This window comes from Triticum urartu, chromosome 5 (assembly GCF_003073215.2).
Source record: "Triticum urartu cultivar G1812 chromosome 5, Tu2.1, whole genome shotgun sequence".
Classification (NCBI taxonomy): domain Eukaryota; kingdom Viridiplantae; phylum Streptophyta; class Magnoliopsida; order Poales; family Poaceae; genus Triticum; species Triticum urartu.
The window spans coordinates 563,749,105-563,765,403 of record NC_053026.1 but is presented as its reverse complement, the minus strand read 5'-3'; the positions used below and the strand labels follow the sequence as shown (position 1 = coordinate 563,765,403).

The window sequence follows — 16,299 nt, the reverse complement described above, 5'->3', positions numbered from 1 at the left end:
ATTGTACCTTGCCTTACCTATTAAGCTTAAATAGTCTTGATCGCGAGGGTGCGAGATTGCTGAGTCCATGTGGCTCACAGATTACTTCCAAACCAGATGCAGGGCCTGATGATTCCGTTCCAGATGACGCGCTTGAGCTCAAGTGGGAGTTCGACGAGGACTCACGCCGATACTACATGTCTTTCCCTGATGATCAGTAGTGGTGCCCAGTTGGGGCGATCGGGACCGTGTCGCATGTTGGGTTATCTTTTATTTTTAGCGCTGTAGTTAGGCCATGAGTGTTTGAATGTTGTAATGCTATTTATGTACTTTGATTGACGTGACGAGTGTAAGTCAACTATGTTTCTCCCCTTTTGTTATCTATACTACATGGAATGTTGTGAAGATTGCCTAACTTGCGACATTACTTTCAATGCGGTTATGCCTCTAAGTCGTGCCTCGACACGTAGGAGCTATAGCCGCATCGAGGGCGTTACATAATGCAAACTAATAGGAGCAACATAACCATAGTGTGATGCAGTATATGTAACTAAAGATCGTACCTAGTCTTGAACGGAGAGGATACCTAGGAAGCGCTCGGTACAATCGACAAGGTCAAGCAGCCACAATCCATTTTCCAACCATCGCGTTCGAGGTTCAGATCAGAATTGTTCTTTTTAGGTTGGCCGACAGTATCTTTCCATGAGTAGTATCCTGCCACAGGGGAACCAAGGGATATGTGAGATAACTATGTGACTGTTTTCAGGTCTGCTCGAGCTAAAATCCTCATCGCTGCCAGTCGTGTTATGCATGCATGTTATGTTCCTAATAGGGAAGGGTTGATGATGCCCTGGCCTTGTCGATGATATTCGAAAAATCTTCGTGCAGCTACCCCTATAGGCCAGCGCAGAGCCACAATCATCGTTGTTGAACCCTTGAATCGATCAGAACACCTGACATCAAATCTTTCTGCCGCTTACCCCGGCGATAAGTTCTAACCTCGCCGCTCTGAGGAGCTGGCAGAAATCTATGTTAGAGCTTCTTCTAATCTGTCCCGGCAGACTAACTTGGGGAGCTCAGAGCCCAGAAGACTGACTCAAAGAAGAAATATCGCCATCCGTTTGAGCGACACCCCTTGAGGACTAAAACCCTAGCCTATCTACTAGACAGAGCCGAGACAGTAGGATTCTCCTCCCCGCCATTGCCCGCCGTAGCAGCAGGCAGAGGGGAGGTGAATGCACGGGCTCGCCAAAGGGGATGGAGGGGAGGAGGGCTTTGCCCATGATATGAATTAATATGGATGAATAGATGGTCATGTTCTAGGTCGAACTAGATGGGAAGTCAAGTAGTTAATGAGCTTATAGTATATATGCTTCTTTTTACATAACACTACAAATCTCCAATGAAGCTTAAAGGAGTTTAAATGTTTGATGTGGATTGCAGCAAAGAAATCTAGTGCAGACTTTTCGACAAAGAATATCCATTGCTCGTCTCCATGCTATGCATTCAATGGTAGCTTTCACACTGCAACGACTTAAATCATTGTTGTGTATTGAATTGATGTTCCCAGTAATCTGGGGAAGCCTTTCTGGTCTTTTATGAACTACTCCCTTCGTCCGGTGAAGAGTGTACATCTAGAAATTTTAGGAAAAATTATGAGGTTAAGTAAAAAATGCATTGGAAAGGTGCAAGACACCATCTCTCTCCTCTTTAATTACCCAACCCTCAATGAGCTAAGTGCATCTAGAAATTAAGGGGGCCATGTGTAGATTGCTATTGGTCTTGATTACCGTGTGATAAGAGAGAAGTATTTTTTTTTTCTACTTTAAAGTGCATTGGGAAGATAGAAGTACACTCTTTTGTGGACAAATTTTGAACCTAGATGTACACTCTTTACTTGATGGAGGGAGTATTAGTCAACTATGAGTTGAGAGCTGCTCCAGGGATGCTATTTGGACCATATATAGTTATTTGGGGATGGTTTTTAGGGAGAAAAACTTATAATTTTAGTAAATTTGGTTTTAGGGGGTCCGCTAACTAATGCTTAGGCTAACTCTAACCGGCCCCCTATAAATAAAGGAGGATACGGCCGAGTAATTCTTTCGTGGAGTATATTTACTCCATTAAGTTTTGATCGGACCTAACCGATTCCTTAAATATAACGGAGCAAAAAAATCATCGCATTTCATTTTCGTCCACTAAAACAAATTTCATTGCATCTTTATGTCATTGAACGACATTTTGATACATTGGAGCACATAATTTACCAATTCTTTGCTACTAGAATGAAACCAAAAAAAACAAGAACCACAATTAGACACTTTAATATATATCCAACTTCCATAAGTGGTCCCGCTAGTTGGATTGATATTTTCTTGATGTCTTCATTGTTGATTCTTTGTATTGGCTTCTCAAACTTGCACATTTTTTTCTTCTTCGGTTCCGACGAATTCGATATTGCGTCGCATCTAGTCTCATCTCCAGTCTCTACTCTAGAGAGAAATGCGTGAACATCTATCAAATTTCTCTCCATCAATAGATCGATGTAATCTTCTTTCCAATACCAAAACATGCATCCATCCTACACACATATTTAAGCAAACAATGAGCTAGAAACGGCGCAGAATCCGGTGAACAACCGAATCAAAAGAAGCACTCATCCCATCTTTTTTGCACTTGAAGAACAACCCTCCGAGGTGTTTCGGCGTGGTGGAAACGTGGTGCACCACCTGCCGCGGGCAGTCATCACACTTAATGACCGGCAACAGGGAGCCGGCGAGCTGCTGGGTCAATGCCGAGCCCGGCCGACGGCCGGGCGTGTCTTTCCAGACGAACCATCGACGAGTGAGTTCCGAGCGGCTAGAGGCGGAGGCCATACCTGCATGCGGCGCAGAGGCATTGTCGGGGATGTGCGATTCGGTACCTGGCCAATCTATGAGAAAGGCGTCGTTGCCGATGCCGGATGTGTCAAATCCGGCCACAACGACGGCAGTAGCAGATATACCGATTCTATGGCGGTGACAGCGTGGGGAGGCACAAATCCGGGTGGGCAAGGACCGCGGCGGGGCCTACGGAGTGTCCCTGTTGGCGGGTGGTGGGCGGCGTGGGGGCGGGTAGTGGCCGGCGTGGGGGGGGGGGGGGGGGGGGGGGGGCGGGGGGGGGGGGGGGGGGGGGGGGGGGGGGGGGGGGGGGGGGGGGGGGGGGGGGGGGGGGGGCATGGTGCCGACGTAGAAGCGGCGCGAGAGTGGGTGGGTGAGGCAATGGAGGGGAGGGGATTTTTTCCTCCAAACAGTAGCGGCCGAGCAAATATAGGGGCGGGATAAGTAGTGGAGGATAAATTATCCTTCTCAATTTGGTTCAGGGGCTTGGCCTGGTGCCAATTAGATGAGTAAAACCGAAATTACTTCTCTAACGCCGGATCAGGGATCGGTTAGAAATGCCCCCTAAAGGATCTTCAGGGGATCGAGGATCAGTTTTGGGAGCCCCTTATTACACTTTGCCTAACTCAAAAAACTATCAAACGTCATTCCAATTGCACATGATTAGGATTTCAGTGACATTATGAAGATACATGTTCACAAGGACAAGATGGACCCAACCAAATGATTTAGTTCAACCACAAGTTCCTCAATTCATGTCAGATACATGAGCCCAGCCAGGCAAAACAGCTATCGTTCTCTTGTATACTGTTCGTCTCGACCAACGCGGCACAGGGGATTACGGCTGCTGCCGTCAGTGACTGCCGCTGCTTCCCCGGACCATCCTCGCCGCCGGGACTCCACTTCAAGACCTTCCGATGACCCGATTCAACCAATCCACTAGACACCACCAGAGGGTAGCAGCCGAGTACTACTACCTTGTCGACGTCGGAACAGTAAACCCCATCCCGAATTGGTCAGACGGATCGGCAGGAAGCTTCCACACCGTCGCTGTTCCGCCACCTTTCAGCTTCCCTGAAGATCATCGATACTGAACTTCTCTAGAACGACGCGAGAACGGCCGGTGTGGGAAGGAGGGCGAACCATGGTGTTACCGAAGCCGCCGGGCGACGGCGGCGAACGAGGCGGCCGGACCGGACCGTCGGCGAACTCGCGGGAGCCTACGGAGCCGGGGAGTGGAGGGTGCGTACGAAGCTAGGCCCTCTGTTTGCTGCTGATGAACCGTATGATCTGTAGTCGTAAAACCCTGCCGGATCCGTCACCTCCATCATCCTCGCGATCTCCTCCAAATACCCGTCGAGGGCCTCGACCTTGTGGAAATCGTTGGTGGCGACGGCGAGGCTATGGTCATTCTGGTGGAAGGAGTCGGCCGTCGACAATGGATTTTGCGGTTTCTGCTCCGGTATCGGCCCGGCCAGCGGAGCGTTCCATTGGCCCTGGAAATGTTGGTTGTGCATGGTGTCCCTGTAGAAGAAATTGCTGGTGCTGGTGCCCGTCTGACTGACGTACTGGTGCTGCTGCTGCTGGGGGATGCAAGGAGCGGCGGCTGCCGGAGCCTGCAGGCAGTTCATGTACTCGTCGCCGCCCTCCGACGACTCGAAGCTCCCTGTATTGGAGTTCGAGTCGGCGGTGGTGATGGCGGCGGATGGCGTGGGCGCCGGCCTCCACGGCTGCTGCTGCTTCCGGTAGGTGATGGTCCTCCTGAAGATCCTGCAGATGGTCCACACCTCCTGCATTTTCAGGTCACACGTCAGAGGGTCAATCTTACACTCACCAGCACCACATCACACGTGCCCGGTAAGGTAGCCGCACCGTGACTTTGTGTGGAAATGGAATGCACGCGTGGACCACTTACGGCTTCCTGCATGCTCGGGGAGGAGTTGGTGGCCGCGGCGGCGGCGACCGGCGGGAGGCGGAACTCATGCATCATCCAGTCGGTCTTGGTGCCCTTGCCGGCACTGCCACGGTAGTAGACGAGCGACTTCTTCAGCCCGATGGACACGCTGGAACCCGAGGCACCGCCGGAGGCAGCGGAGTAGATTGGCCGGTCGATGCCGGTGGCCTTCCAGAAGCCAGAGCCGGTCACCCTGTTGGGCCGGATGCTGTTCCGGTACTTCCTCCCTCTCAGGCAGAAGAAGTACCACTCTTTCTCCCCACCAACCGTGCTCGCCTCTGCGTATTTTGCAAGTGGACGATTGCACTTGTAAGATAGAAAATCTTTGTCCCAGAAAAGAAATTGCACTTGATCGAGCCACGGCGCACGATGAATGATGCATGGAGAGAAGGAGCTTACTGGGGAGATCCCACGGGTCGTGCTTGTAGATGTCCATCTCCCGGATGACCTCGATGCGGAGCGACTTCCTGGCCACCTTGCGGCGGAGGTAGAAGGTGACCAGCTCCTCGTCGGTGGGGTGGAACCGGTACCCCGGCAGCACCACGTCGTCGTCATCCTCCTCGTCTCCGGCGCCGAGCACCACCTCCCCGTCGCTCGTCGCCTTCTCCATCTCTATGGCGCTCATCTCCGCCTTGGCCACCATCATAAATCAATCTCAGCTAGCTATCTAGCAAAGCTTCTCCTGCGATCTTGCCTTTGTTCTCGTTTATACGTCTTGCTTGCTGCTGTTTGTACTCTGCCTAGTTCTACACTTGTATGGATCTTCTTCCTTGTGTTGAGAATATGCGTTGTATATATAGGGTAGGAAGCTCTTGGTGGCCTTGGAGTTAAGAAAATTAAGGTGAAAGCTACCGAGGCGAGGGCTCTGCAAGAAGGTAAGGAGGTGACATAATTCCAGTCTAAGTCGCTTGGTCTGACTTCTCTCGCCACAGTCGATCTTGAAGAATCTTCTTCACAGCAGCTTCTCATTTACGTATTGTGCTTGCAGGGAAAATATCCAGTGCTACGGTGCCTCCCATGATATCAACTCACTTATTTTTTACATACACCCCTGGTATATTTGCGTCTTGCCCCCCATCAGGCCCTGCAAAATAACAACTAATCTCAACGTTTCAACAACAGATTCCATACTAAAAGAAGATTATGTACTGATTCTCAGAAGAAAAAAAAAGATTATGTACTGAACTGGGCATCCTGGTGGGTTCGGTTTGCTCCTTGCCAACATCCTAAAGGGCCAGATTAAGCTAATTTACACTAGATTATTAGGGGGCACTGCAAGTTCATGTACAGAATTTGTTTTCTGCAACACATTCATTCACTGGAATGCAAAGAAGAGATTTGAGTGCTGACATGCTAATCCCTTTTCCAGAAGAGAAAAATATGTATTTCGTCCCTCAAGTTTCCAAAAAGTGACTTGGTTCCATAAATTTATTTGGTATATATTTGGCCCCTCAAGTCTCAAAACCGGATAAGTTTGGTCATAAACCAGATTTCGAGCACGTTCACCGGGTTTGACCGCCACCAAACCGCATAATGAACAGTAAATTTGATAAAAAAATTCAAAATAGCTCCAAAAAATCTGAAATTTTTTGGGGTCCAATATGCTTACATGTGCAAGGTGCGACCAAATTTTTGTTGTCTTTCAACACTTGAGGAGCTCGTGGCAAAAAAGTAAAAATATCTACGTTCAATGAACAATAAATTTGAAAAAAAAATCAATCTGATATGCTTACATGCGTAAGGTGCGACCAAAATTTCATGGTCTTTCTACACTCGAGGAGCTCGTGGCAAAAAACAAACAAATTTTTGCTCAGAAAAATATAGCCAAAATTTGTGTTTTTTTGCTAGCCCGTCTGCTGTCATTTCATGACAAAAGTTTGGTCGCACCTTGCACATGTAAGCATATTCGATGCTACAAATTTCCAGATTTTTCTTATTTTTTGAATTTTTTGAATTTACTATTCATCGTGCATTTTTTTGTCACGAGCTCCTCGAGTGTCGAAAGACCACGGAAATGGTCGCACCTTGCGCATGTAAGCATACTGGACCCCAAAAAAATTCTGATTTTTTTAAGTTCTTTTTTTCAATTTACTATTCATCGGGCGGTTTTGTGGAAGTCAAACCCGGTCAACATGCTCAAAATCTGGTTTAGGATTAAACTTATCCGTTTTTGGGACTTGAGGGATCAAATGTATAAAAAAAATCTTGAGGAACCAAGTCTATACTTTTTTGAGAACTTTTTTAGGGAAACCGTGTATCATTATTGGACAATATACCTGGTACAAATACAAACATACACGAAAACTACAAAAGAGATCAAAAAAAGACCATAGCCCTGGAAACTATGCAAAAGGAACCCCAATAAAAGGATTAAAAACAAAAGGTTCATTTAAAGTCCCTGCAAACAATCGATTATGTAGCCGCCACCAACTCCCAGCGTCGCTGTGACTCACGTCGGAAATTGAGGCAAGCCTCCAACAGCCCCAAATCCAGGCCACCACCATCTCCAACGAGCCTTTGCAAGCCGATGAACATGCCCGATGCTTGCAACGAGGCACTTGACGATGTGGCATGTCGGCCGGGGATTGTCCCCATGATGACCCAGATCTGGCTCTGCTGCTTCCCACCGTCGGAGAAGGGGAAGAACACCAGAACCGCCACACACGGACCAACAGTCTTGCTCCAGAACCACCATCTCTTCCCCATTGACTTCATTGTTTGGTAAAAGAACAACTATCAGCCACAAGGAAAAAAAATAAAGCTCACCGCCCTGATTGGGTGGCAAGCAAACGAGACCACTGGCCCATCGACGTCGCCTTGGAGAGCATCGTCGTGGTGAAGACAGGACCGGAGACAATTTATTCGACGCGGTGTCGTCCTCACCGCTCCGGCGCCACTAGACGAAAACCTTAACCCTACCTAATTGAACAGACCAGGAGAGGAAAGAGAGCACCCCCCCCCCCCTCGGTTTACTTTTATAGAAGAATTAGGTGAGTACGCGTTGGTATTGCGAGCACGGAGGCTCGAACCCAGGCGGGCAGGCATGCATCAGCCCATGCCTACCATCCCGGCTATGCCGTGGTTCTCAGAGGTGCTCAATAATTATAAACAAAAGAGAATGTATTCACATATATTTGCCTTTTCCAGAATAAGGAGCCCAATAATTATAAACAAAGAAAAATGTATTCACATCTGTTTGCCTTGCTCACTGTCCTGAAGACTTTAGCAAGACAAAGCTAATACAACAATCATGAGTACTATCTGATCACAAGGCAAGTACGGGGAATACATTCATATCATCAAAAGATTACTGGAAACAAAAGCACTTCACAAAATAAAGGTGCTCCACCTGTTGATATCTTTGTCTTGTAATCCACAAATTCACAAGAGTACAAGATGGTGGGCGGCGGCGTTGGGGCATGCTCAATTGGTTCTTCGCGCCGCGCGGGGGGGGGGGGGGGGGGGGGGGGGGGGGGGGGGGGGGGGGGGGGGGGGGGGGGAATCCTTCTCTGTCGCAAAAAAAAAAGAGGCGAAGACCAAGGGTGTACTTGTCCGTGAATTGCTGAATGACCAAGGGTGTCGCTGTACATTTTTGAGAAGGACGTGAGCCTGCTTCATCTGTTCCTACAGTCTAGATCGGACGCACGAACGTGATCTGGAGCACTGGAGCATTTTCTGGGCCGTATCACCAGATATCCTCCCTGTGCTTGCATGTGTACCATCTAATAACATTTCTAGCCAATCCCTTGAATCTTTAGAGCAACTTCAATGAGGCGGCCCATTTCGTCCGCTTGTGTCCGTTTGGATCGATGTGGGCAAAAATTGTGGCCCAACGCGCCGACCCAAACCCATATCTTGTCCGCTTCGCGTCCGCGCCGACGCATTTGTATCCCAAATTTACGTCTCAAATGCATCAGCCGGACGCGGAACAGACGCCATGCGCGCCTTCTCGGTGTCCACCGCGGCCCCACCTAGCGGTCGTCCAACCGCCCGCGGCCAACCTGGTCAGCTTAATTTATGACCTCGAACCTACGCGTCAGCGACGGCGGTCATTCTTTTTTTAAGCCGACCGTGTGGCGGGGCCGTCCTCATCCGAATCGTCGTCCACATCTAGCAAGCTTTGCTTCCCCGTCGCCGGCAAACCCTAGCCACCACCACCACCACAGCGAGATGGGGCTCTTCTCCGGCGCCAGTAGCAGCAAGGCCAAGGGCAAGGCCCCCACCATCCCTTTCCCCTTGGAGTTCTTCCCGCCTCCGCTGACGCCGGCTCGCCGGCAGAGGCAACGCGTGAACGTGCCAGTGCACCAGGCGGAGTGGCACTAGCAGCACCACATGCCTCTCCTATACCCCGACGTCACCCTGTCGCACGACTGGCATCTGGATCCGGAGAGGAACCCAATGCCGACGGCGCCGCGGTCAGCTAGGGCGCACGCGAAGGAGGTGCGGCGCCGGCGGGCACTGCTGACGGCGGAGCAGCGCCGCGACCCCGCCTACGCAACCGACTCGCCCAACTGGACGAGGTGGTTCGCTTTCAAGCACGAGGAGGCGAGGCAACACGGCGTGCGCGACGTTGACCGCAGTGTGTCGCCGCCGCCGCTCGTCGTCCGCGAGGAGGACCATGCGGCCCTTGCGGCGGTTTACCGGGAGAGCGAGGAGGACGAGCGGCACAGGGTGGAGGCGGTGGAGGAAGAGGAGGCTCGGTATGAGGCGGCCATGGCGCAGGCCATTGCCCTCTCCGCGGCGGGCGACTGCGTGCTGCCGCCGGTGGCCCCGCCATCCCCTCCCCGACGCCATGTCAAGGCCGAGCCGGAGCCGCAGCTGGAGCCCGAGCCGGAGCCGTCTGCCATCGAGCGCTACTCCTGGACAGGAGTATTGCACGAGTGGGTCTCCGCGTCACCGGTTTGGATGGAGGTGACGCCGGCGCAGGACGCGGCGTACCTTGAGATGTGGCGCCAGCAATGGCTGGCCGAGGAGCGATGTCGCGGCGAGTATGAGGAGATGCTTGAGCGCGGCCTCGAGAAGAAGGAGCGTGAGGCCGAGGAGGAGGCGCGCCAGGCCGCGGCTGCACAGGCGGCCGCACAGCCCCCCGTGGCGGCACAGCTGCCCGCGGCCGACATCGCCGCCGCCTGGAACACGGCATTCCCTTAGGCTGGCCCTACGCCGACACTTATCGACCTCACCGACCCCGAGGACGACGACGCCGCCGCCTAAGGTAGCGCGCCGCCTCGTAGTTTAGTTTGCTTTTAGTTTTATTTAATGCTAATGTGGACGCATGGACTCTCGCCGGCCTTCCTCGCCGGCTTTAATGTTTAATTAAGTTGTTTTTATATTAAATATGCATACATTGTTTTTTTGTCGATGCTATCAAAATGGGTCGGGCGAGCGTTGAACGCATACCCCGACCCAAACGCGAAAGCGGACGTTCGTGTTCGTCTGGCCAACTCAAATGGACAAAAAGCAAATAAAATCGCCATCGAATCGGCCTGTTGGAATTGCTCTCAGAGGAGCAAATTTAAGAGCTAGCCGCATCTAGCTTAACTCTTAAACAGTTAGAGAGTAAAAAATTACGGCTTTGCTACACATACGAAAACATTGTTACTTAAATTACGAACGAGATGGTTGGAAATTAAGAAGGCCCAGGCCGACCCCGTGAAAATCAAGTGGTTGATTGGTTAAGAAAACTCGAAACGTAGCTTTACGTGATAAAATTATGTAGGTGTGTAGCATTTTTGAAAAAATTAAGGAGTTATCCCTGCAAGGCAGCCCAACTCTCACATTTTTATTCTTCCGGTGCCACTTCTCAGATAATTTTGGCCTCTCATCCTCCTTTTTTCGATAAAGAGCATTATTATTGATTTAAAATGTAGCATTAAGCGGATATAAAACATAATAAGCATCACCTGGCCTCTGCATAACTAAGATGCACACAGCCAAACAAAAACAAATTAAAAGAAAATAAAAAGGGCGACATATCAACAACAATAGGATCATATAGGACCGGCGGTCCGCCTATGTCAAAGGAGTTGGTACGGCTATCCGTAGATTATGCTGTCACCCATGCTGGGTGAAGACCTCCCTAGCCACCCGCTCCAACCGCGTATACACCGCCTTAAATATCGGTTGATACTCCGTTCGGTATAGTAAAGAGACTTGCCGGTAAATAAGCGAGTGCGTACACACCACGTATGAAGCGAGTGCGTACAACGGAAAATAACCTGCAAAGGAGAGGTGTTTTTGCCCTCGAAAACCAAATCATTTCTACATAGCCAGAGTGCCCATAATAAGACATATGCTCCGACCCGAACTAGCATTTTGAACCTATTTGAAATGCCGTCCAACCAGTGACCAAAGATATTGGCAACACTTGTGAGCAGATACAAATGGCCTCTCATCCTCCTACGCGAGCCGTCACCACTTCTCGCCACCACCATCCAATTTCACCGCCGCGGACACCGCAGCCCCCAATTCCAAATGGAATGGAACTGGAAGGCTCCTCCGCTACCACGCCGACTGCAACGCCGTCAGAATCGACCCCTCTACCGCTGTCCGCGCCAACGAAGAGGTTGGGAAAAAAAAGTAGGATGAACTATATGCATGTTTTAATTTAAATTGCTCTATTAGATAAACTATATGCATGTTTATGGTTTTTGTTGTGTATGTTGAATTTGAATGATTGATGAAATATCATCAGTTGTACAAAATGTATGTGATAAAGGCTAGAAGAATTTGTCTACAAAAAATTAGAGAGTTAAATATACGGGTTCGGCTTGGTTCCATCATCTTAAATGGAGCAAACTTTTAAGAAGCCAAGTATATAAACATCTCCAACATCAACCCTCAAACCGTCCGCATATGTCCGGACATGTTTTGCCACCCAACGTGGGCCTGTATCGGTCCTCCGGGCTTTTCGGGCATGCTTTTTCCCATTAACCGGAAACAAACTGGGGGGAGGGGGGTTATGGGCGTCTGGACTGCTGACATGCCCACTCCTGACCGCCCTGGTACACAAAAAAACCTTCCTCCCTCGCCCGTGTGCGTTCCCACCTGGCGCCAACTGCCCGCCTCCATGCCGTTGTAGAGCGGTCACTCAGCAATGACACTGGCCCAGAGCGGACGCGACCTCTCACTGGCGCCGGCATTGAAGTATCGCGTCGGCCGAGGGAGCCGCCCTCGCCGCGTCCTCGGTGTCCATGCATGTTCAATGTCGGAGCGGTGTTTGCTGTACGGGGTGCGACGGATATCTACCACGTCCGTTCAGTGCCCGTCTGTCTGTATCCCGCCATTAAGCAGGCTTGCCGGCCAAGGAACCAACTCCGACGTCGTGCATTGACGCACCCAGATGCTTGGCCTCACCAGAATTCGCTATTTAAAGACGGCCACACACGGCTATCTCCACACCACAACACATCCGCCTCCCTTTGCTTCACATCTGCGACGACCACGAGTAGGAATGCTCTATGGGATAATCTATCGCCGGAGATGAAACACGAGGTGGTTGCCCTTGCATACGCCTGGCAGTCTCTTCGTGCCAGGCGAATCTAGCAAGGCATGCCGGCCAACTCGCCCGAGGTCTCTGACAACGACCTCATGGCCTCCGATGATGACATGTCGCCCGAATCCATGTCGGTGCAAGCCGGCCTAACCATGGAGTAGGCGCAAGCGCACTACGACAATGTCATGGCGGCGGAGGAGTTGCAACTTGCACCGACTCTTCTGTTGGCATTCCGGTAGGGTCAGGAGGAGCAGAGGTACAACATGTTCCTCCTCGAGCAGCATCCGCTAGTGGAGGGCCAAATCTACGGCGAGCCTGCAAGTGAGGAGGCTATGGACGCCATGGCGGCAACGAACCGGAACTTCATTGTGGAGCAGCGCACGATCTACGAGGCCACACGCGTCGCCCACAACGAAGTTTCGCCGCAGCCGGATGCAAACACGGCCGCCAGTTGTGCCTCCTACGCGCCACCGTCGAACTATCGGGGTTGCACGTGGCAGGTGGATAGTGACGGACCATCCACGTCCATCATCGACCTTACATCCACCGACGTCGGCGACGGAAAGATCGCGGACTCCTTCGTGGATGAGTAGGGCATGGGAGGCTGCGGGGCATTGTGTCCCAAGTGGGCTGATCCGTCTTCCATGTTCTACTATTTCTCGCTGAGGACCGCACCTTCACTTCACGGGTCTTACCGTCGCCGCTCATGGAGACGGCAGATGGAGCAGATGGTCACCAATGCGGAATAGAGAGGAAGTGGACGACGGCCACCGCCATAGGATGGGTTTAGAGTATGTTTCTTTATTTTATTATTCTAAATGTTCGAAATATAATGAAAATTCATCGTGTTTGCATGAATCTCGTCCAGTTTATATGAAAATCCGTTGTGTTTGCATGAATTTCATTTGGTTAGTTGAAAATTTGTTTAAAATGTATGGGGACGGTATTAGATGGCGGTCTCCGGCATCAATGTCCGTGGACGAATGCCGGAGAGAATTTACGGGTTGACATTGGAGATGCCCTAAGAAGGCATACAAGGAGTTAAAATGAGTGTCAATTTTTCAGTGCTCATGGGAAAGCATGCATAGGTTAGTCACATGCAAGAACAGTAGTCGGCCGCACGCGCGTGTGCATAGCATAGGTTAGAAGAGAAACTAATCAAAGGGCATGAGCTCATACACAGTACACAGCCCTTGACTGGTCCCTGCACAAAGAGAAAGGAATATTTGCGAACATATTCGGTTTTGTTGTTGTCAAGGGTAAAGATCGAGATCTAGTCTAGACTCTAGAGACACAAAGAGAGATCTTGGTTGGATGACTTCTTTCTTGGCAATTTCTTTGTGATGACGCATGCGATGGTGCAAAGTGCTAATTACCACCGGGCTAAGGTACGGACCAACTGTACTCTCTCAGTCTGCCTGACCTGGTTTAAAGGATGTTGTGCCCAGTTTGTGCATTTCAACTGGAAACAATCGTACGTACGGAGATGGATCGGGCAAGAAAAGAAGAATTAAACCTTTGGGGGGACACTGGTGGAATAGAGCAACAAAAGTAAAGTAGGTTAGTGTAAGAAAAAGTAAAACATTGTGTTTTTTGAACCTAAGTATGGTGGGTTCAGTAAGTCGTTTTGCCACACACTAAAAAGAACCAGCATGGAATGGATCGTGGAGGAGCAGGATATGTATGTAGCCTTCGTTGACCATGGAGGTGGAGCTAATGTGAGCAATGCTGCGGTTACACCTACACATTTATGTTAGAGGTTCTCTTAGAAGGCGGTTAGCATCGGTTCTGGCTAAGAGCAACTCTAGCAGAGTTGGACATATCGGTTCCATCATCACATAAATAGCTATTATAGCGATTTTGGCAAAAAAGAAATTCATCTAAGCAGAGACGCCATTTTGTGAGGGTTACGAAGTACCCTCCATATCTGGTCTCTCAGTCGCCATATTAGCGTCTCGGGGCTGCCTTTTGTGCCACACTTCATATAGCAGTTACATGTAGGTCGCATGTGGCACAAAGGAAGCATCAAGTGGTCACCCACCTCACGTGGGATGGCGGTAAACTTGAGGGAAAAGGATGTCCCATTGACGAGTGGGACCTACAATTATGGAGGCGGCAAATATCGAGATTTTGAGCTTGCGTGTTACCTCTCAAGCATCCATAATATTTTGGGGGGAGGAATGCACTTCACAATAATTATGGTGGCTGCGCTTTTGACGACTCTGCTAGAGTTGTGCCAAGTATATAATGTGTTGTCTTATAATATAGACACGCAAACGCCTCATATAAAAAGTTATACTATTAAGATATAAGAGGGGGACTTGACGTGGAACGAGGGTTGAGCATTTTGCCAAAGTCATCAGAGTCCCTCAAATATTTACAAGAAAAACTCATTTCTTCAGTTTTCCATACGTCTGTGAGTGTTGGACAAGTCGGTTGGTGCTTATGCCTTCTTTGCGACACGGAAGCCAGTTAGTATTCGCCTAAATGTGGGAAACTAGGATGGTAGGAGGAGCTAGAGGGCCTTCAGGGTTCCAGCTCCCCCCCCCCCCCCCCCCCCCCCCCCCCCCCCCCCCCCCCCCCCCCCCCCCCCCCCACCACCCACACCCACACTGATGTGCCCTGTCGCTCCTCTTTTGGGCCGATAACAACGGAATGGCGTCTGGTGCCACCAAAGCTAAACAGGAGCACGACCATGTCACTCCTAGCGCAAAATTCATGCCTAGTGTGAATCATGTAGTAAGCAGTTTTTATTTCTCCTTCTGATTTGCCTCCTAGATCTTTCGAAATGCCAACGCTCAATTATGCATTTTGAGGAAATTTTGGGTATAACTGATGGGCCTGCATTGTAGACATGTTTTCACTCGCCAGTAACATGTATCTATATACTAGCTGAAGGAGCCAACCTGTTTGTAAAAGTCTAAAGATCATCTAGTTCATATCGAAATCTACCTGAATGGTTGAGTATGAACTTAGTACCCTAGCTCAAGGAAAAATAAGCAGGCCTTGGTGACTAAAACCACGACACATGACATCCTTGGGTGTGCACAAGCATAATTTTATTGCAAAAGATAACATGCATTAGGGATGAAGGAGTCTGTTTCCAAAATAGAAAAAATGACAAGCAAAATATTATAATAATCATATTGATAGGGATCAACATTCACCACCACCACGACACACGAACCGGTAGAGAACACGGTACTAAAAAAACCCTTTAAGATGAGATCCCAACAGCCAAGAGAGGCCATATTTGGAGTTATCACCTCCAAACATAGCTTAGAGCCAACAACAAACAATGGGTCGATACAATACACTCATTCCGCTCGGTCCAGGCAGTAAGTTTTTCTCTTGGAGTGTGACATCTGGGTTAATAGGCTTGATAGACTACTCATATCAATAAAGTGCACTTATTTTCTGAAAGCTCGTCTCCAAAGAACATCTGGTTAAGCGTGCTTGGCCTTGAGGTAATTTGAGGATGGGTGACTGATCAGGAAGTTGATCTCGGGGTGCGCAAAATGAGGACAAAGTGTTCACAAACAAACCAGCGTTGGTCTGTGGGGCCAGTGTAGATCCTAGGTGGTAGCCAGTTGTAATAGCTGGAACCGGTGGCTATGTCCAGGGCATTAAAAAATTGTATCAGAGTCGACTCTCATGGTTACACGGGTGTGTGTGGGTTAGGGGTGTGGGCATGTGGCGCATGCCAAGCATGCCCCGTCAAGGCACACGACATGGCACATGTGTCGACACTGGACGACAAAAGTGTGCCAAGAGGGAAGGTTCATGTTGCGCCGATGAGGACGTCGAATCCATCGGACGGGGGGGTGGCATCCTGGTCATTAAGATTGATAGACTATTCATATTGATAATGTGCACCTTCTTTTCCGGAAGCTCGCCTCCAGAGAACATCCAGGTTAAGCATGAGGATGGGTGACCAACCAAGAAGTTGAATGCAAGTCCACACGGGTGAGGAAAAATTGTGGAGGAAAGACCGG

General features: G+C 49.9%; 1 protein-coding gene across 1 annotated transcript; it reads right to left on the bottom strand.

Moving 5' to 3' along the window:
• Positions 1 to 3,480: 3,480 nt before the first annotated feature.
• Positions 3,481 to 5,588, bottom strand: LOC125506034 (transcription factor JUNGBRUNNEN 1-like). The gene is made up of 3 exons (XM_048670918.1): positions 5,212 to 5,588; positions 4,774 to 5,090; positions 3,481 to 4,648 (listed from the first exon to the last, which is right to left on the bottom strand). Exons 1-3 carry the CDS (start codon positions 5,456 to 5,458, stop codon positions 4,079 to 4,081), a joined length of 1,134 nt encoding a protein of 377 aa, XP_048526875.1. The 5' UTR covers positions 5,459 to 5,588; the 3' UTR covers positions 3,481 to 4,078.
• Between the last annotated feature and the right edge of the window lie 10,711 nt (positions 5,589 to 16,299).

Bases quoted from the DNA above. Each gene is read 5' to 3' on its own strand.
- LOC125506034 (XM_048670918.1), bottom strand. From the start codon at position 5,458: ATGATGGTGGCCAAGGCGGAGATGAGCGCCATAGAGATGGAGAAGGCG. The intron at 5,091-5,211 runs GTAAGCTCCTTC...CAAAATACGCAG, and splicing joins CGACCCGTGGGATCTCCCCA to AGGCGAGCACGGTTGGTGGG. The intron at 4,649-4,773 runs GTAAGTGGTCCA...CTGAAAATGCAG, and splicing joins CCCCGAGCATGCAGGAAGCC to GAGGTGTGGACCATCTGCAG.